At 51.5% G+C, this 21,122-nt stretch overlaps 1 protein-coding gene across 7 annotated transcripts in view; it reads right to left on the bottom strand.

Moving 5' to 3' along the window:
* Positions 1–21,122, bottom strand: part of TBC1D8 (TBC1 domain family member 8) — a 96,927-nt gene that overhangs the window by 12,825 nt on the left and 62,980 nt on the right. For all 7 annotated transcript variants that reach the window (XR_012503076.1, XM_074354754.1, XM_074354755.1 and 4 more), the window contains 10 exons: positions 14,510–14,717; positions 12,994–13,188; positions 11,930–12,106; positions 10,393–10,543; positions 8,541–8,755; positions 7,528–7,645; positions 4,805–5,090; positions 3,939–4,068; positions 3,690–3,788; positions 3,058–3,126 (listed from right to left, as the gene is read on the bottom strand). Coding sequence is in view for 6 of the 7 variants with exons in the window: in XM_074354754.1 (XP_074210855.1) it covers positions 3,058–3,126; positions 3,690–3,788; positions 3,939–4,068; positions 4,805–5,090; positions 7,528–7,645; positions 8,541–8,755; positions 10,393–10,543; positions 11,930–12,106; positions 12,994–13,188; positions 14,510–14,717 (1,648 nt within the window). In the remaining variant the exon portion in view is untranslated. The remainder of the gene's footprint in view (positions 1–3,057; positions 3,127–3,689; positions 3,789–3,938; positions 4,069–4,804; positions 5,091–7,527; positions 7,646–8,540; positions 8,756–10,392; positions 10,544–11,929; positions 12,107–12,993; positions 13,189–14,509; positions 14,718–21,122) is intronic.

The following is a 21,122-nucleotide window of genomic DNA, read 5'->3' as shown; positions in this document are numbered from 1 at the left end:
TTATAAAGCAGCAAAAAAAATCGGAAACAAGATAAATGTCCCTCAACAGGTAAATAATTTAAAAATTATGGTTCAGCCCTACAATCAAACTGTGCAGCCACTAAAAAAGAGTGAGAAAAGTCTGTAGACATTCAGTCTAGAAAAATGTCCATGACAACAATTTCAGGCCATTACGCATAGCACAGCCTCACTCTTACTGTGGAAAAAAAGAGTAAGAGCATGTTGCACGTGTGTGTGCACAGAGAGACATCGTGTAAGAGGAAAAAATCAGGAGAGAGACTCCCCGTATTGTTAACGGCAACTACTGCACAAGGTGGGACTGTAGGTGCAGACAAGATAAGGCCCTTTCAATTTTGCTTCTAAGTTATTTTTTAAGGGTACAAATAGGTATAATTTTATATTTGTTTTGTTTTGTGTTTTTTAATTAAATTTTGAAAATAAAAGTCTTAACCAGAGCATGGAAGCAAGCAAAGTAATATTAAAAGAAACCAAATGCTTTCTAGGGCCTGATAATCCAACAATGGTGAATGCGTTTAGCTGATCATTAACAAGAACGCACTTACGGGATCTGTAAGACCCTGTTTCACATCCTGGGTTTTTCAGGTGTCTCTAGCAGTAGCCTCTGGCACCAAGGATGTATCATATTGTTCCTATCTTATTTGGAGAGGTGGCATCAATGAAGCTGTTTCCAATTTGGGAGAATAAGGGACAGACGTCACAAATCTGATTTACGTAATTTAAAAGATTGCTTTATAACCAGGATGGACCTTGAGGGCACTGTGCTAAGTGAAAGAAGTCGGTCAGAAAAAGAAAAATCTAATATGATCTCACTTACATGTGGAACCTAAAAAAATAACAGCAAACCAACCAACCTAAGGCCATAGAAAAAGAGATCAGATTTGTGGTTACCAGAGGCTGGAGGTGGGGGTGTTTTGTAGAATTGGATGAAGGTGCTCAGAAGGTACAAACTCCCAGTTACAAAATAAAGAAGTACTGGGGTGTCAGGTACAACACGACCAGAGTTAGTGAACACTGCTGTGTGGTCTATTTGAAAGCTGCTAAGAAAGCAGATCCTAAATTAAGTGCTCATCACAAGGAAAAAAACCATCCCCCGCCCCCGCTTTTTTTTGGTATCTCTGTGACATAAGGGATGTTAACTAAACTTGCTGTGGATGGTTTTGCAGTAAATGTAAGTGAAGTCATTACGCTGTACACCTTCAACTTAGTGCTGAAGATCAGTTATATCTCAATAAAGCTGATGGAAGATTGCTTTAAATTAACAATCATGTCAACTTCACTAAGTACACACTGTTCACCTTTCATAGGAAGAAGTATGTAAAGAAGACAGGCAGAGCCGACTTCTCTTGTTCTCATAGAGGAGGGTCATGCTGGTGCAGTCCCCGCTTAGGGAAGGATGCAGTGAAGCTAAGGAACGGACTCCTTATTAAGAACCTATCACACAGTTATAAAACAGCGTAAAGGCATCTCTCTGTGGCCCTTTCCCTTGAGAAAATGAACTTCGGCTTCAAAAGACAAGAGGTGCGTGCAGAACCCAATGCAGGAAGACGGCAGCCCACAGTACACAAGCTTTCCAACATATGACGTCAGGCTGTGAGAGCCAAGCAAACTCAGAGAAGGTCTGGAGCGCGGGGGAGGGAGGGCAGTCCGAGGGGCCATCCTGTGGGATGTGAGGGTGACTCGGGACGTAGAGGAGGCACCCCGGGTTGTACGATGGAATTAGACACCATGATTGCGGTGCTGTCTTACTGGAATTTTCTTTGGAAGTATACTTCAAAAGCTGCCTTGTATTTATAGTTTAAGTTTGTGTTTGTAGTTACCCCTACACAAAGGAAAGGCTAACTACAAATGTGAGAATCAATTTCGCTCACATCATTCACTGGATAGAAACAGGAAACAGGAAATAGCTCTGGCGGTCTTCTTTAAATGCTCTCTGCGTGAAAGATTAATGAGAGGGTCAGTGCTTAATGAAGTTTATTTTTATTATTAACTTAAGTTATATAAATTCAGATCTGTGACGTATCTCATCCTCTCAAATTGAGAACAGCCAGCCCTCAGGAGGTGACAGCCTTTCGGTGCTGAGCAGCACATCTGTTTAACCTGCTTCCATGTTTCTAGCTCTCCCTGTTTTTCCTCACGGAAAGTCAGAGAGGTAGCGGCGTGGGACCCCAAGTCACCTTTGACTTTGTATTTTCTCTCCATGCGGCAGAGGAAACTATAAAACTTGAAAACAGGTGACGTTTACAGCAGGCACGGCCTGAGGAACCCTCCCCTCGCATCCTGCTTGTTAGGAGTGAGGAGTGTGCCTGGGATCGACTAAGCCAGGGACCCATGTCAGTGACCGCAGGGGGAGGGACCACGCCGCCGCACGAAGGGTTCGGACAACATCTGAGGCTCCGCGCAGAACCTAAGTGCTGCTCAGGACTGTTCCAAGTTGGTGGCAATCTGAGCTCAGAAGAGCCCTGGAGGCCGGACTCCTCCGTGGCGCGTGGGACTTCGCTCTGCAACTGGGCGTCCTCCCCCTCCCCTGCCGGGCTGTCAGGAGAGGGTTAACTGGCTGCCTCTCTTCCCCAGGTTTGTTTACTGTTTCAAGCAAGACAGTTTCTAGGAAGGCACTTGTGAAATGTTCTTGCCAGGGTGATTTATAAGTAGCAAGGCCTGGTTATCCACCTGAATATCTGAATATTAGAAACACAGCTGAGCACATTAGCTATTACCAACAGGACAGGTTTTAAAGTTATTTAAAAATGAGTAAGATCATATGGCAACATGAAAAAATGTCAGTAACAGCATCAAGGGAAAAGAGAACATAAACCAGCACGCACACCAGCCACACAAGTGCAAGACTACATATACACGTGATACGGGGTGGGGTTATGAGTAATTAGGTGGGTTTCAGTCAGGGTCACTGATCCGTCCGCTGTCGACTGGGGACTCGGCGCCGAGCAGCGAAGGGCGGGTGGCCAGCACCGAGCGCCCCGGCAGGCCAGGCCCGGGGCCCGGCACTCCCCCAGCTCCCCAGCCCCCCAGCCTTCCTACCTTGAATAAATCGTAGAGTTCCTCTAGGTCTTCTGGAAGAACTGAGACCTCTGGGATGACAACACGGAGCTGGAGGAGAGAACAAGCAGCAGGGGGTGAATTCTCCGCCCCCCCGTGCCAGGATCAGAGGGCCCGGGATGCTTCCTGCTGGTGTGGGGCCTGGCCTCCAGCTTCCCTCCTGGGGTGAGGGGCTCCTACCGCCCAGAGCAGAGTCTGTTCCTGGCACAAAGATCGCCTTCTGGCAGCTTTCTCAGGTGTGCATCCTCAGCCTTTCTGATGCACACATCCTGACTCAGGACTAACGTCTGACTCCTAATGGAAGCAGACGCAGGCACAGCGAGAGCTCGGGCAGGGAGTTTCTCCCGGAGAACCATCCCCCATCCGGTGGGGATGGCGATCCTCACTGTACAACTGGGGAGACCCAGGTCCAGAGGCTCATCATCTGACTGAAACTAAACCCATGCTCTTTCTACAGCAGGTCACCCCTGTCAAGTTGTTAATGCGATGCAAAAAAAAAAAAAAAAAAAAAAAAAAAAAAGCTGGCACTCCCCTGTCAGGAGACCAGCAGGGGGCCCAGCCCAGGTCAGCACCTCACTGCCACGGGCAGTGGTTCGGAGGCGGCCTCTACTCACCACATTCTGCTTCGTGGTCTCTTCGTGGCCCTGGAGAACCCTGATCCGATGTCTGCAGCGCATGTGCTCGATCTGAGCCACAGACTGGTCTCCGAACTTCTGCAGGGACGGAAGGGATCTGTCACTCACAGAGCCCCTTTTTGCATCCAGACACAGGAAACACGGAGGAGCCTGGGGACCCCTCCCTGGAAGTCCATCTCCCAAGATGCTTCAGGAGCAGGGCAAGGAGCAGGGATGGGGCCCAAGTACCTCGTAGGAGTCCCGGATCAGGTCAGCGATGTCAGTCACAGGACAGGGCTCATGGTCATCGGAGAAAAAGGCATGGTGGCTGCTGACTGGGGGTCCAGGGCTGTCCTCGTTCTTAATGTGATCCAGAAACCTGGGCACACCCGCCAGAAGAGCACAGGGTTACCCTCCTCGGGCCCAACACAGCAATGCCACCTGCTCGGGGGCCCCTGGACACGTGGCACCCCCTTCAAACCAGCCCATCTGGCCCCAAACACTGGGCAGAGGGCCAGGCTGCAACCACGATGCTCATTTTAGAGAAAAGGAGAGACATCTGTCCAGCCAGACTTGGCGATCTGGGCACCATGGAGAGGTGTCCAAGGCTCTGTGACTCTCCAGGGACATAAATACAAAGTTCTGAGCACACTGCACTTTTAAGCTTCCACCATATTCTGAAAAGGAACTTGTCATCTGTCATCCAACTTGCCCTCAGCTCCAAGAGACTCAGGCTCCAGTCCTCAGCCTAGGGGGACCTGCTTTCACTGCAACACACCAGCCCTACACACAGAACATCTGAAACTTCCAGCTGGCTGCCTGAGGCCACCACTGCCTGGCACCCACCTGCCCGTCCCCATTCAAGGCCATGATGAGCCCATAGTGATTCAAGACACTTGAATCTGCTCAGAGGGAGGCACTGATGCCCATGCCTTCCTGTCCCCCTCTCCCCTGGCCGAGAAGAGCCAGGGAAGACAGCACCCCTCACCACACACGAGCAACAGGGGGACCAAGGGGTGACAGTAGCAGAGCAGAATGAAACTCCCACCAGGACAGCCTTGCTGCCTCGTCCTGCCATCTGTCTGCCCGAGCCTGGCTGCGGCCCCTTCACCCACCTGCTGAGGACCATCAAGGCCTGGCCGTCGTCCCTGCTGCCGCACAGGCCCTGGGCGTTGGCCTCCAGCACGGCCAGCCCCAGCTGGAAGATGGCCTTAATGCCGTCGTAGAAGAAGCAGTCGACCACGTTCACCGCACTCTCCAGGGGCATGATGCTGAGGAACAGGGTCAGGAACCAGGACAGGGAGATGGACGCCAGGGCCGAGAGGTCCTTCATGTGCTCCGCCAGCTCGGGGAGCTGCTCCCTGATCAGCTCCTCGAAGACAGACTGGTCCACCTGGGCCCCTGGGGAAGGGAGGCCACGGAGACGTGCTGGGGGGGCGGCTCACGCTCTCTCAAGTCTGAGATAAGTGGGACACCGCAACAGAATTTGACTCACACTCAGTTCATTGATATCTGAGGTTCTGACCAAGGTACTTTGGTGGGGAAAGAATAACATTTGCAAAAAATGGTGCTGAATCGAGTGGATATCTATGTGGCGGAAAGAAAAAGAACCTTGACTCCTACCTCACACTGTACAGAAAAATACATTTGCATGTGCCATGGACTTAACTACAAAAGCTAACACGGAGGGAGGGTATAGCTCAGTGGCAGAACACGTGTTTAGCATGCAGGACATCCTGGGTTCAATCCCCAGTACCTCCACTGAAATAAAAAATAAATAAAAGCTAATGCTATAAAACATCTAAAAAACAATATAGGAAAAAAAGCAAAATTTCTTAGGACACAAAAAGCACTAGCCATTGAAAAGACTAATTGGACTAAACCGAAGTTAAAGACGTGTCATTCAAAAGACCCCATTAACAAAATGAAAACACAAACTCAAGAGAAAATATTTGCCGTACGTTCACCTGACAAAGGTTTTGTAATCAAAACAAAGAACTGATGCAAATTAGTAATAAGAGGTCAATAACCAAATTTTTTTAAAAAATAGGCAGAAGATCTGAATAGACACTTCACAAGTAATGATAAACAAGTGGCCAGTAAACATGGAAAAATACATTCAACATCCTTAACAACCATCAGAGAAATACAAATTAAAACCATCATGACATACCATCTCTTCCCCACTAGAATGGCTAAAATTAAACAGACAGACAATTCCAAGTGTGTCCAGGGATGTGGAGCAACTGGAACTCCCGTTCACTGCTGGTGTGAGATTTCGTGATTACATTCCCGTCCACTTTGGAAAACTGACCGTTTCTTATAAAGTTAAACACACATCTAACTTTGATGCAGCAATTCTACTCCTGGGTAAATACTACAAAAACTGACAACGTATATTCCAAGAAGACTTACACATGAATGTTCACTGCAACTTCACTTAGAAGAATAAGAAACTGGAAACAACTCAAATGTCTATCAACAGGGGACTAGATGAATGAATCACAGTATGAACAGTGAAATACTACTCAGCCATTAAAAAGGGACAAATGAGTGATGCACCAACAACATGGTGTGGAGCTAAGGAAGCCAGGCCAAATTCATCTGTGGTGACAGAAGTCAGTACTAAGTGTTGTGTGTGGCAGGGAAGAGGCAGAAGGGAACTTTGTCATTTATGGATATGGTCCAAATGTTCACCCTGTATGGGGGTGGTGGTCACATTATCATGGAGGGTCTGCTGGTCACTGCTGAGTACCAGCTGTCCCACAGTGACACTCATCACCCAACGATGGCCTGGACAGCATACCTCCCGGTGGCCACGAGGTTCTGGTTCTTCCGTGCTGCTCTGTACAACGTTAAATGCCTCCCACAGTATGAAGTGAAAAAGGAAGCAAACCAAGTAAGCCCCTAGGCACATGAAAGGGGCCAGGGAAGATACAGGCCACCAAAAGGCCACCTCCTTCCCAGCCAGTGCCCTCCCCACCCCCTCACTCCCAGTGGGCATCACAGCCCCTCGCTTCTTACATCTCAGCCCTCAAGCAGCTCCTCCCGCCTTGCCCCTACATCCAGTCCTCTGCCAAATTCGGTCTCAAATTGGCTCTTTTGTTTCTGTTCCCACTACTTCCAGCCTAATTTTCAGCCGCCTCCATCTGTCATTCTGGATTGCTAAACAGTGTCCCTAAGAGTATCACCAGGTCAAAGCAATTTTTGTGTCATTTTCTCCACGAGGAGGTTGCTGGACCACAGAGATGGTGCAAATTCAAATCTCAACCCCACGAAGGACAGCGGCCCTGAGCGCTGGAGCACTGAGGGTCACACACAGGTCTGCCCAGAGCCCGGGCCGCCCCCACCAACCCGAGTGAGTGAGCGGTTTTCCACGCCTGCCCCTTACGTGGGGCCTCGGGAGCCTCCAGCACGGCTCTCGCGCAGCCTCTCCTGTCTGCCCGAATCCCTGGGTGCCACAAGCAAGAGCCCCTCCCTTTCCAGGCCTCAGCATCAGTGAGAAACCTGTTTGGTTTTCACTTTTCGACTTGCTTTGTGAGCCTAGGAATTTTCCTTCCCTCCTTTAAGTTCAGTTCTCCACGTAAAATCATTTGTTCTTTAGCCAAAATCTCTAAGTGTTTGCGGCAAGAGAGCAGTCAGGTTACCACACTCCACCTCCTGCCAAAACTGCGCAAAGAATCACACCAGCTAGTTTTTCAAATTCAAAGCCAGAGGTGTTCATGCAGAGACTAGCTGAGAGGGCACAGGGGACTTCACAACCAGGACTGGAGATAAATGTCTTTGCCTCGGCCCGTCACCACCCCCGGGGCCCGAGCGGGCGGAAGGAGGCAGTTACCGATGACCCGGTGGTTGAAGTAGTCGGGCAGCATCCGCTCACACACGGCAACCAGCAACCAGAAGGCCTCCTCCTCCTTGGCGTACAGCAGCAGCACGGAGGTCAGGATGTTCATGGACTGCGAGGGGTCACAGGGCGGGGATGGCCACTGACCAGACCGCGTGTGCAGTGCCACAGAGACACTAAAGAACACGCAAGCTCGAGTGATCCCCAGAAGTCCCAACTGTGCAGAGGAGCGATCTGACCACACCCACCCTTAGCTGCAGTGACCACGGTACCCACATGGTCCTCGCCAGACACCCCTGGCTGAGCCATCTGCCACCAATCTGTCCCTGTCCCCATGGAGCAACGCTGGGCTGAGCTGCAGGGCAAACGCAGGCTCGGATCCGACCCAGTGATCTCTGTTTCCATGTTCAGACAGACACACACACAGCTTCATGCACCCATTGACTTTGCTCATTCACAGGAAACAAAGCTTAATATCTTACGGCTTTAAATGTCAGGAGCTTCTCTGGCCCAGTTTCGTGTTGAGGACTGATTCTGTGCCTGGTCCCTGAGCAGCCCGAGCAGCCCTCCTCAGTGACTCAGGGACCCTGGGGGGAGGCCTTTCCTCCACTCGTGTTTCCTGAAGGGCAGTGATCTGCCCCGGGCATCCTTCTCCTCCCCCAACAGCACTGCCATTTTTAAAATGACCCCTATGACTTGGGTGCAGTCTGGAGGGAGAAAGCGCCATGGCAGCTTTATCTAAAGATGCACTGCAGTGGAGGCCAGAGGCTGTGAAGGCTGAACGGCCTCCTGCGGACAGAGGCCCGACCTGGGCTCCGGGTGCCGGCACCGCGGCTCCTCCCACCCCATCAGCCTGTCTGACTACGCGAGGCTCATGAGGCTCATCTCCCTCACCGACCGTCCCTGGTACCGACAGCCGGGAACTCAGCCCCCAAAGTCGGCGTGGTCGGCCTGGGACAGCGGCCGGGACAGGGGCCGTGGCCTCCACCCTGCAGTGCCCAGCTCACCTGGCAGTACCCGATCTTGGGGTTCCGGTGGGCGTAGGCCGTCAGGACTCTCCTCAAAGCAGCGATTCCTGTCTCGTTCTGGAAGGCGGGGTGCTCCGGCAAGGAGCGGTGCAGGTCCCGCTCGATCTCCTCTGTCACCAGGCAGCACCTTCCCATGGACTCCTCCACCAGGTTACCATAGTAACCGGGATGCGCAGCCAGGTCGGTGACGGCATCTGATGATTAAAAGTAACGCTTCAAGGGGGACTGATCACCCGGAGTGTGACGACGTGGGGCGGGGCCTGTCCTGTCACAGGACCCCAGTGAGGTCTTGTTACTTGAGGGACATAAAATACTGAGACCACACACAGCCAAAAGGAACTTCATTTCTGCTAAAAACAAACCAAAAAGCTATAGAACATGGCTTTTCTAAGACTAACCTTCTACAGGGAGGGGAAAGGGTTTCATACTGGAAATAGCTTTATTAATATGCTGTTAATAAGTCGTATTCCCTAGTGACAGAAGTACCCGCGTGTGTGTACATATACACACACGTACACACGTTTCCGTCTGTATACTGACATGCATACTTACACACACAATTTTCATGCATTTCTTAAACAAGAAACTGGAGCACTATGTGTGGAGCGCAAGAGAAGGCACAGTCATGATTAAGTGATGCTGGCAGTTACCAAGGAGCCAACAAGCTGCCAACAGGAAACCCTGAAGGCTGGGTTCCTCATGTGCGGGAAGCCGAGCTCAGCCCACCCACCGCCAAGCCACTGCCCCGGCCTCTGCCGGGTGAGGGATGAGTGAGTCCACGTGGCAGTCTATTCACCCGCCGGCCAGCCATGGGGCACCTGTGGTCCAGCCACTGTCCCCTCCTGGGGCTGGGCAGGTGGGGCTCCAGATCGATGCGGGCCCCACGCAGGGAGATCCCAGGAGAGCAGAGGGGAGAGGGAGAGGCCCAGCTGCGTCTCTGCCCACTAGTCCGGGTGTTTCAATCTGATCGGGTTCCGTGTAACACCCACCCCCACTCTCCTGTGACTGTGATTCCCATCGTCCCCAATACGCATCACGGTGGCATCCATGTGTCATAGGCAGCACCCACACCGACGGCTGTCACTCACGCAGCAGCACCTTAAACACCACAGCAATCTTCCAGTCAGCAAAGGAAACGTTCTGCCACTTGAGTGAAACCATGGCCCTATGTGAACTGACTCAGCAGGTTTTTTTTTTAATAGAAAGTGTGTGAGTGTGTGTGTGTACGTGTATACATGTTCATTAAAGAGACCTGGAGGACCACACACCAGTGGCGCTAACAGGTGTCACCGTCAGGTGGTGGGATTATGAGTCGTGTCACCTTCTCTGCTTCCTCCTCCATATGACTTCGGACTGTTTTTATTAAATACAAAAACACCGAGGGCAACTTTGACAAAGGAAGTGTTTCGATGGTGTGCTCTGGTGGGACTTAATTTCAACAAACTGCAAGGAAACAACTTTTTAAAACATTTTTTGTTTGGTCTTTTTCAGAATTCATGTCCTAGAAAGACCCTTCATGTCCAGGGCATCCCGAACAGCATTCTGAGAACCACGTAGAGATGCCTCGAGTCACTACTCAAGGAGAGGCGATCGCTTCAGCCAGACCTGACACCAACCAAGGACACTGCAGCCCAGAGGCCTCAGGCAACCTGCCCAGGGCCCCAAAGCGAACACATGAAGGGCCTGAGGTCCTCAGCTGGGTAGTCACAGGCAGAGATGACTTGTCTGCGTGCACACACACACACACACACCCCCTGCCTGGACAGGGGCCCCTGTCCTGTGTCTGCTCCAGAAGTAAGAGTTGGCCTGAAGACACTGGAATAACACTCACCTGAGAAAAGGAGCCAGAGTTTGCCCCGTAGAGATTCGGGGATCCCCATGGCCACCAACTTCCGGATCTTCTCCGTGCGAAACATGCAGACGGTCCTGCCGTATTCCACAAAGTGATCGTTCCACAGGCTGATTTTGATCTGTTCCCTGGACTGGAAATAGAAACACGTTTATGTACAAAGAAGCTTGTCCGCACCTTCCACCAACACCCACCCATAGCCCATAATGGGGAGATGTCCCCTCCGCAGACAGAGGAGCCTGCTGTGATGGGCAATTCACTCACAAGTCTTTCTGAATATCTGCCAGGCACAGAGGATGTAAAGAGTGCCAGCCCTTCAGGAGTTCAGAGACCAGTGGGAGCGTTTACACAAATAAAATGCTATTTCCTTGGCAAAGATGACAGTGAGGATAAGTTCGTCCAAACACTAACGTAGCCCAAAGCAGGTGGGCAGGCGGGGTGGGAGTGGGAACACTGGGGGAAGCGTCTCAGGATGCTGACACCGAGTTAACTGCTGAAACACAGGTCAGCTCAGAGGGCAGAGGGGAGCAGGGGCTCTCATGACTTCCCTTGAACTTCCTAACAGCCAGGGAAAAACTGAAACCCGAAAATATTACATTGTCCTCATCTGCAGAGTTGAAAAAGATACAACTTCTCTAGGCAACTGAAAATCCTTGAAAATTATGGATTTTTAAAATTCTTAAGATGGCAGGAATTTTTTCGTGCCTTTTAAATCATGTTTATATATGCTTTTAAAAAGTATTTTGGTTCTATTTTCTTTTATTACTTTTTAATGGAGGTACTAGGAATATATGCTTTTAATTATCTGTACCTCCAGGAATGGGAGACATTTACACATAAGTTCAGTATTCTTACGTGCTCAGTCAACAAGCGTTAATTGGGCATCTCTGTAAAGCATGTGAGAAGGCTCGGTTCTGAATGAATAAAGCTAACGATCCGTGATACATAAGCCATTAAGCAGCCAAGGGGCAGTAATACCATTCACGGCCACCCTGGTACTCGTGGTCGCCACACAGCTTCTCCTGCGAGGGCACCGTTTCAAAGCACAATTTCCAGTCTATTTACGTGCATGCATTGCCCTCAGACTCTCGCTACCAAGGGGAAAACTATCAGTAGATGCAACAGAAGTATCTTGAGTTTGGTCAGACTAGACGGCAGCCAGGGGCCAAAAGAGAAATTCTGTACCAGGAAGCCACACAGACACCACTGGATAAAAGGAGGAAGACTTGTTCTACACCCCGAAACCCCACAAGGGACAGCACTGACGGCTGCCACTCAGTGGCAGGTGGGGAGAGCCATCGCCCTGAGACGTTCCACCCACCCCGATGCGCTCAGCAAACTGGCCCCGCCAACCTCTTCCGCTTTTTGCCAATGAGAAAAAGAGGGAGGAAAAGAGGGCGCATCACTCCCGCCCAGGGTTGCCTGGTAACCTGCGCCCCGCCCGCCCGCCCGCCCACCCCCTCCCCCAGGACTGCGGGAAGCCACGCCCACGCCCCCAGGGCAGAGCCCAGCCACCCACCATTCTGGAGTCCGGGCTCTGGCTGCCCGACTGCCGCGGGGCAGTGACCAGGGCTTCGGGGTGCAGCCGCGGGCTCGTCTCTTTCTCCCTTTCCTCGCTATTCTGAGAAGACACCATTTCAAGGCCCCCAAACCTGTGGTCGCTGCACATGCTTGTTGAATGAAACACAGGCGAAGTCTGCATGGGGAGGAAAAAAAAACCCAGAAAGTGAGCGAGAGAGAGAGATCACTTCTGTCGTTACAGGACAGTCTTGGCTTTGCCTCTGGATGCATGAGTGTAACTTAAAGATGCCTGTTTGTGACTCATGGAAAAATCAGACTAACGTCAGACCCAACAGATTTGATCCTCAGGAAGGAAGATGGTCCACCCCCCGCCCCCCCATCCCAGGCTGCTCACAGGGCAGAGCAGGGCCCTAAGTGGAGGCGGGGATGGGCCTATCACCCCCTCAGCTTCCAGAACTGAGGACTGACCATCACAAGACAATAGGTCTCCAGTACTGAGAGACCATCTCCTTTCGTCCCCATCACTACTTTAGTGGAAACAGGTCTAGAAGGAGGGGATAGAAGGAGGGGACTGGTGTGAAATAACAGGGACTAGCCCAGCAGATGCAGGTCTAATTTCACAGCTGTCCAACCTTAAAGACAGTGAAAACTCTTTCTGCAATATGCATCTGCCCCAAATGACATCATCCACTCCACCCCTGGGGAGGGGCGTGGGGCGGGGGGTCTGACCTCTCTAACTAGTAAAGAGCACGTCTGTCTGCTCACCTGTGGGTTGATTCCCCATCAAACCCTCCAACCTATCGGGGGTGGCCGGTCAGTCCCTCTGACACAGGGGTGTGCTCAATTCACCCCTCCAGCCCTGCTACATGCACTCAGGACACCCAGTGTATCAGAGATGATACCAGACTGTCTGCCACACAGGTCCAATCATTGCTGACATATTTTTCTCATAGCCAAGTGGCTCATTGTTAAGTGCACTCCCCTTTGGAGACCCCTGCCCTAGAGGTGCTAAATAAAAGGGATTTTCAGGGGACAGACTCCCACTGTTCCCAAGGACCATACCATGTCTTCATCCCGCGAGGTGTCATAGCGCACGGGGTGGTCGGCGTGCACCTGCTTCAGCCTCGTGAGCAGGTTCTCCACCAGGCTGTCTCGGTCCCTGAGCTCGATGAACTGGAAGGCCATCTTGCTCCGGATGCTGACGATGATGGGGTTGGGCAGCAGACTCGTGTCCTCCATCTTCTCGATGCTCACTACCTGTTGCAAAAAAAAAAATCACACATGCAGAGGTACAGTGAGAGAGCAGAGAGGCAGGCATTTAACTGCACATTCAGGAAATATCCCGAGAGAGGGCAAAACCAAAGAACTGCATAAGGAGCTGGTGCAAAGTTAAAAAGTATGTAATGCAGCATACTCACAACAGCCCGAAGTGGGAGTAACTCAAGTGCTTTATCTATTCATCCTTGATGGATGACGGGATAAACAAAACCTGGTCTACGCGTACAATGGAATATGATTCAGCCTTAAGAGGGATGGATATTTGGACAGATGCTACAGTATGGATTCACCTTGGGGATGTTATGCTCAGTGAAATAAGCCAGTCACAAAAGCGCAAATACTGTAAGATTTCACATACACGAGAGACATAGAGGAGTCAGATTCAAAGAGACGGAAAGTACATGATGGTTGTCGGGCTGGGGGGATGGGAAGCTGCTGTTTAACAGGGACAGTTTCAGTTTGGGATGATGAAAAATTCTGGTGATGGCTGCACAAGAATATGAATGTACTTCATGCCACTGGAACTATACACTTAAAAATGGTTAAAACGGTAAATGTTCTATTATGTATATGTTACCACAACTTTAAATAATAATAATTATGTAAGACAACTACAGGCTTTCTTGCTCCATTCATAAGAAGGATACTTGTAAAATGAAGACACCTACTGCAGGAAGACAGAGGTAAGGAGATCACATAAATGCAACAACTCTGAGTTTCTCTGAATCGTGCTTAGCAAGAAGCTGGAAGTCCTGATGTGTAACAGAGCTGGGGTCCTGTCACAGCGGGCATGCCCAAAACCACAGGATGACCTTGGCAGGTCTGGAAGCAGACTCCATTTCCAAGAAGAACATTATGGAATTTTATAGTTGGAAGGGACCTGATCCATACAATAAAGAGTATTTTTTAAATTTTTACCTCAAGTTCCAGGGGGTATAAAAACCAAGCAAGCTGACACTTCTTTCCAAAAAATGATGCTTTTTGTAGGGGGCCCTTTTCCTTTTCCCTTTTTGTGGGTGAAAGAGGAAGATTCCTTCCCGAGAGCTGCTGGCAAAGCTTTCACCACTAGGCATGTTGCTTCTTAATAACAGCTTTATCAATAATGCGGAGGCCAGAGTGCACTGCTCTCACCATTCACTTCTATGCAAATCCCTGGTTGCCATAGCAACAGGAGAAAAAGCCGTGGCCCAATGGGCCGATTCAGGCCGTGCCTCCCTCTGGACGCCCGCCCATCCTCAGCCGGACGCTGTGTGAGCAGCCCCTCCAGCGTCCCGTCGCTTAGCAACCTCAGCTCAAATACCTCTCTGAGCGGGAGGATGACTTTGCAGCAGCCATCCTCCTTGCTGGCAAAGCAGATGTAACTGTCAGAGGTGAACATCCGCCCGGCGGTGTGACAGCGACTGAAGGGCGTCCAGAGGGAGCAGTCCAGGACGGCATGCAGCTTCTCCCGCCTCGGCAGCCTGAAGAAGGCCCGGAAGAACTCGTTCTGTGCCCTGGCTTCCAGGTCCCTGGTGCAGAGCAGAGACAGAGAGATGCAGGTACGTGACTGAGCACGCTAGATCACAGAGGAAGACGCTTTCAGCGCCCTGGTACAACCTGATATTGAAGGGGACACGGGAAAGTGCTGACCCCCACTTCCCATGCCTGCACCCCTGCGGCTCCCTCCCCACTCCATGGCCAACTTTGGGGCGAGAACTCAGAGCGGCATGGGCTGCCTCTGCACAGAGGTGATGCAGCGGCCTCACGGACCAGTGTTAGCCCTCCTTCCTGGTTTAACACTGCGAATTACCACAAAACAACTGCAGAAGAATCTAGTATCCAAAAGTCAGCTAATAGCAAGTGGTGGTGAGGATGCGGAAGAACTGGAACCTTCACACAGCCGGTGGTGATACAGAATGTGTGGGGCCACTTAAGAAGCCAGGCTGGAGGGTCCTCAAAAGGTGAACCACGAAGCTACACAGGACCCAGCGAGTCCACCCCCAGGTATTTACCCACGAGAACAGAAAACATACGTCCACTCAAAAACCTGCATGTGCGTGTTCATGGCAGTGTTACTCGTAATGGTCAAAAATCAGAGACAACTCAGACGTCCATCACCTGATAAATGGATAAACAAAATGTGATGTGCCCATCCAGTGGGACATCATTCAGCCAGAAAAAGGAATGAAGTCCTAATTCACATTACAATGTGGATGAACCTTGAAACGTTACACTAAATCAAAGAACCCAGATACAGAAGACTACCTATTGCCTAATTCCATTTATATGCACTTCCCAGAACAGGCAAATCTGTGAAGACAGAAAACAGATTAGTGACGGCTTAGTGCCGGGGGAAGGGGGGAAATGGGGAGTGACCGCTCACGAGAACCACGTTTCTTCTCAGGGTGATGAAAATGTTCTAAAAGAGATTGCATGGTGACTGCACAACTCTGTCAGCATAAAACCACTGACTGGTATTCTCAGGATGAGCTGTATGGTATGTGAATTATATCTCAAAAAAGCGGTTAAGAAATTTATGAGTGCTCAGTGAACACCAGTTGTGTTATCTTAAAAAAGAATCCGAGTAAAGAATTCCTGGAGAGAAGCCCCATTGGTCACATCAGCACTGACAACTGAGCACGGTGGTGAGCGGGGGGAGACCATCCCCAGGGGACCCTCCCTCCGTACCCTGATTCTTGGCTCTAAAACCCAATACAGCAACAAGGCAGCCAAATCACATTAAAAAATATTGATGGATTTATGTCACACCCCACAATTCTGGCAGAGGGAAAACTCCAATGAACAAAAGTAAACACTTGTCTTTGTCATACTAAATAAGAATTCTAGGTTTATCCGATAGAATTAGACTTTGCTCAAAGTCAGAAAAAATACGAACTCACGGCTTCCAGGGTCACTTCCTGTGACCCTGGACCAGACTTGGCGTCTCATGCTGACCTCTGTAAAATGGAAACAAGAACTCAGCTTTCTGCTTCAGGGAATCCTGGTGAATGTAAGATGATGTCCACAAGATTGTAAAAGAGAAAATGCAGGTTAGAAATAGTATCTATGGTATGATCCCATTTATATAAATTCTATAAAACTTGCAGAAAGCTGATACAGAGCAAGACTTTCCCTGAATGTTCACGGCAGTTATTTCTGCACAGTGGGGTTTCTGCTCTGCACTTGTATTCTGCTTAAATTTTCTGCCTGACCATATATTAGATTTAAGAAAACATTAAGCTATTTTCTTTGAGGTAAAGGACAACTTTTCAAATGTTGTTTCATGCAAGATATTAAACTCTGCACTCAGGTCTCTGCCCCGCAGCCCAACTGACCCTTCAGATGTGATCTGGCCGTGGAGCCCCTGTGATGGGAGCCTGGCACCAGGTCCAAGCGTCCTTTCCACCCCGAGGCCCGTTCGCCCTGGTTCACACGTTCTGCCATCACACAAACGACATCATTCAGCGACACGGTAGTCCCTGGAATTTACTATCAAACCCTCACGAAGAGAAGGCACATACCTGTCCAGAAAGCTCTCTGGGCACAGAAATTAGACAACTACTATAGGTCGAGGTGTGGCCAGTGACTGTGGCCAAAAGCTGCAGGTCCTCAAATACCTGATACAAAACATAGACGGCTGTTTCCAAAGGGGCCTGAGCTGCTTCCAGAGAGGAGCAGGGAGGACACGGGGAAGGGCCGTTGAATACCCTAGAAGTTTGTGCACCACGAGAACGGAGGGCAAGGTCCCTCAAGGTCACCCCAGTCCCAAGGACTGACCTACATCCATTTACACTGCAAAACCGGACCCCTTGTCCCCAAGAATGCAGTCACTCTGCCTTTGGTGGAAGTAAGAAGGCCAGTTTCCTCGCCGTATGCATCTAACAGACGTGGTTCCAGCTGTCACTGAATTCAACCGGTGTCTTTTCCCTCTGGGAAGCCCAGCCCTGCATCCTGGGGAGACGGCTGAAGCCATTCCAGGGGGGGCACGGGGCACGTCACACGAACGGCAACAGCTTGTGTAGGGCTGCAGGGAGGGTGGGAGGATTTACATTTCTATTTACACCGCCTGACCCTGCAAACTAAGGATAAGGTGTCTGGTTGTCTGAGGCAGGTGTTTCTCCATTGAGTGCACAGGCTGCCTTGGCCATCAGCCCAGTTCAACCCCCTTCTCCATGACTTCGGCACAGCCGGGGTGAGCCCCGCACAAAGTGTCCATTCTCCTTTCTGGGCTGCTGTCCCTTCCTTGAGAGTCTGTCTACATTCAGTAGCCAGAGACCAGTGACCTCTAGTTACCAAAAGGCAAGCTGCGGGCGGGACTTTCCCAAATTATCTTCCTTCCTCCCTACTAGAAAGCCCTCTTCCAGCTCCACCTTTAAATGTGAGTCGAAGACGATGTTTAACTTTCTCATGTAAAAGAGATGAATATAGGACTTGAGAAATGGGGCGCATAACCCCCCGCCCCCAGCCTTGAGGTCTGTTTCCCAGCAGGTGGTGGCTTTGATGGTGAATATACCAACTCCTTTTTCTAAACTGCATCAGAAACAAAGCCCGCAGATCACCACTGGCCTTTCAGACCTTCCAACACTCAGTAAATACCTCCGCTTTTCCTCCATCCCAATAACGCCAGACGCAGGTCATAACCCGACATCCAGAAAGCGGCATCTAATCCCAGGCCTGAGGCCACAGCGGAAGAAGCCCACGAGGATGGAGACGAATCCAGGAGCCCCATCAACACTTCCCACCCGCAGCGCACACACTGCCGGGGTGCACGGGCCGGAGCCCGGGCCCCAGGGGCAGTGATGTCTCAGAGCAGCGGGGGAGGGGCCACCAAGCATCGTACTGGGACACGTGCCGTTTTAGGAACCTGGAACCATGCGGGCTGACCAGCCTGCGGAGCAGCAGACATCAAGGCTGTTACTGAAGCTGAAATTAACATGTGCAAACACACATGACAACCACGCAGGAAATTCGAGGCCATCTGCACACCTTTTAAAAATTCAGATTTAGGTCCTAAGACCTCAGACCCAAGAAATTAAGCGGTAGGTTGTTCTTTTGTTTCTCGGCAAACCTAGAATGAGATTTCTCTCTCCTGGATTAGGTAAAGACGGATCCAAAACAGGGGTCGTGCTTTCTCTTCCCCCCCATAGACCTTCTGGGGAAGAACCATGTCAGGCCTCACACGCCAACTCTCCCTCCCTGTGTCATTCGTCCCACAAAGACAAACCTACTGTGAGTCAGGAGACTTAAAGTGATCTGAGGCCACGTGCTTCCCCAGATTCAGGCTGAGTGATGGCTGGGGCGGCCTGCGCAGACTTCCCATCCTGGAGCCCCCTCTCCTGCCCTACTAGAAGACCTCGGGTCTCCACAGCCAGGCTGCCTCGTGAAGAAATTCACAGGGATTCCAGAGGCTTTCAGTCCTGTGCCCACCCACACGTTCCCAACCCAGGGGACTTCCAGGAGCCAGCGCTCTAGAAACAGGACAGACACATGCCATTCCCCCACACTCGAGTCTGCACAGACAACACTGCATTCATTTCTCAATGTGCGTTTATGCAAAACATCTTCCCCTGTGATCCCCTAAGAGCACGAAGGAAATGAAGGATGACACGACCACGTGGCACCCTGCACAGAACACTCGGCAGCCCAGGACCTCAGGGGAACGTGAGGCCAGCCCGGTCTGCAGGCAACAGGCAGCCGGGTGCGAGGGGGACTCGGCAGCCCTCCCATTTCCTTTGCAAATCCAACCACAGGACCATGACAGACCAGGACTCAACCACCATGCGCATGCATGAGGCTTTTCCACCCGAGAAGAGGCCCCCGCCTCTGTCCTCTGCTCTCCATCCCCCCCACCGAGAGAGCCAGCAGCCCTCACAACCATGAAGCATGAGGGCCTGCAGGGTGGGAGGCGTGGCCTTCCCTTGGAAGGCAGGCTGGGCTCTTTGGGGCTGCCTGTGCCCCAGGAGAGGGCTCTGCGCTGGAACCAGCAGGCGAAGTCCAAAAACACCATATACGCCAGCCTGGCCATCCCAGCGGGGGCACAAAGAGAACAGGAAAGGCCTGCCCGGAGAGTTAGGGATCAGCCGGGCGACGGGGAGCAGGGGTCATCCCTGAGGACGTCAGCCCCCGGGGCCACCACGCTCCCCTCTAGACACTGACCAGACACTGACAGAAGTCACTGACAGCGTGGGAAACAGTCCACTCACTGCACTGCATGCGCTGGTCTCCTCCTGCGTTTTCAGCCAGCCAAAAAATGAAGCTATTATTTCATTTTGACTCAGTGAAGCCCATCCCTCTCCGCCCTCTCCCCCCTAAAATAGCTGCATACACTTTTCTCACCCCATCCTTCACGACTCACAATCGGTGTTTTCTGTGTGAAGTGTCAGAGCCAATCAATCTCGTCCCTCGTCCCCTCCCTCCATTCTCTCTCCAGAAGCCCCATCCCCGGCCTCGGCCCCTGTGCCGTCCTGGATTCTGGAGCTGCCCCCTTGAAGAATTCCTGGTCCAGGCGTCCTCTGTGAAGTCCCACCAGCCCTGATTTGTCTGACGGATCCAGTGACAGCACCCCGTCCCCTCCTCCCTGCTGCCCTTGGAGGTGACAGCCCCACTCTGCTCCGTGTCCCTAAGTCCCACGAGAGCAGGAGTCATGACTCATCTGTAATCAGACCCCAAGGGCACCTTTCTGAAGCCCTTGTCTGGGAAGGGAAGTAAAAATCTATCAACAAAAGGGGGCCGGGGGAGCAGTCCAGCACTTGTGACTGTGCCCTCGGGCCTGAAGAGCTGTTTTCCTAAACTCTAAACCTGGGCTGTCTTGGCAGGATGTCAAGCTGACTGAGTCATTACCTGTTTATGTCCACAGGCCTCCGTCGCCATGACAGAAAGCTGCAGGGAGGACCCGCCAGGAACCAGCAGGAATGACATGCCTTTCACTCTTGGAGGAATTCACTCAAAGGGCAGTGACGAGTGAAACATGCTGGGGACCGGGCCCGGCCGTGCATCCTGGGCCCCAGGCACCCGCGGGCCAGGCAGCTCCACCACCGGCCAACACTGGGGTCCTTTCTGCCCTTTCTCTCCTCCTGTTTCTAAAAGTTCCCAGGGTTTGGGGGCGAGGGGGCAGACTCCCTTGTGGAATTCGCCTCTTTCTGGAAGACTCAATGCTGATGAGTTCCCGCCCCCGACAGATGACTTTCCCAACCTTCCGTCTTCCCCTCCTTTCCTCATCTCTGCCCCCAAATTACAAATGCCCCAACTGCAAGTAGAGCCGTGACAGAACATCAGGAGATTTGGGGAGGATCACCTCAAATCCCAGCGCCCACGGGACTGACCAGCACACATGCGCTACCAGCCGGCCTCCCGACCCGAAAACCACGCGGTTCCCACGCGTACCTATCTGCGCGCAAACACGCTGAAGGAGGTAACAGCCTTCGCTGGTGGTTTATACGAGCCCTTGAACAATGCGCACAGCTGAGATGTGTTTCTCCTCTTGTAACAGAGCCCGATAAGCTGGACTAAATGCACTCAGACAACAAACTGTACAGAGATACTGCAGGAAATATAGCAGAAAGCGGCCGCCACTGAACCAGCTTGTCTCCTCTGGTCCTAAAGCGGAGCCCGAGACACTTGCAGGAGCCTGGGGCCGGGAGGGAGGCAGAGGAGCTCGGGCCTGGGAGTCAGAAGAGCACGGGACAGCGCTGGCCCCAGGGTGCCCTTTCCTAAGGGTGGGGAGCATCCTCTCCCAGCCCACACAGAACTAGCCGATGATCAGAGAGGACACAAGACCAAGGGAACTTCACTGGAGTTTTACCCCCAAATCAGAGCGTTTCCTTTGGATTTCTGCCTTACTCGGGACCATCCACGATCAATTTTAAATGTATGCACACAGCAGGAAGGGTCACTGAATTCTTTCCGAATACACGAAAATTCTGGACACTTCCCTT

The sequence above is a fragment of the Camelus bactrianus genome, chromosome 28, assembly GCF_048773025.1.
Source record: "Camelus bactrianus isolate YW-2024 breed Bactrian camel chromosome 28, ASM4877302v1, whole genome shotgun sequence".
Lineage (NCBI taxonomy): Eukaryota > Metazoa > Chordata > Mammalia > Artiodactyla > Camelidae > Camelus > Camelus bactrianus.
This window is presented reverse-complemented; position numbering and strand designations above follow the sequence as displayed.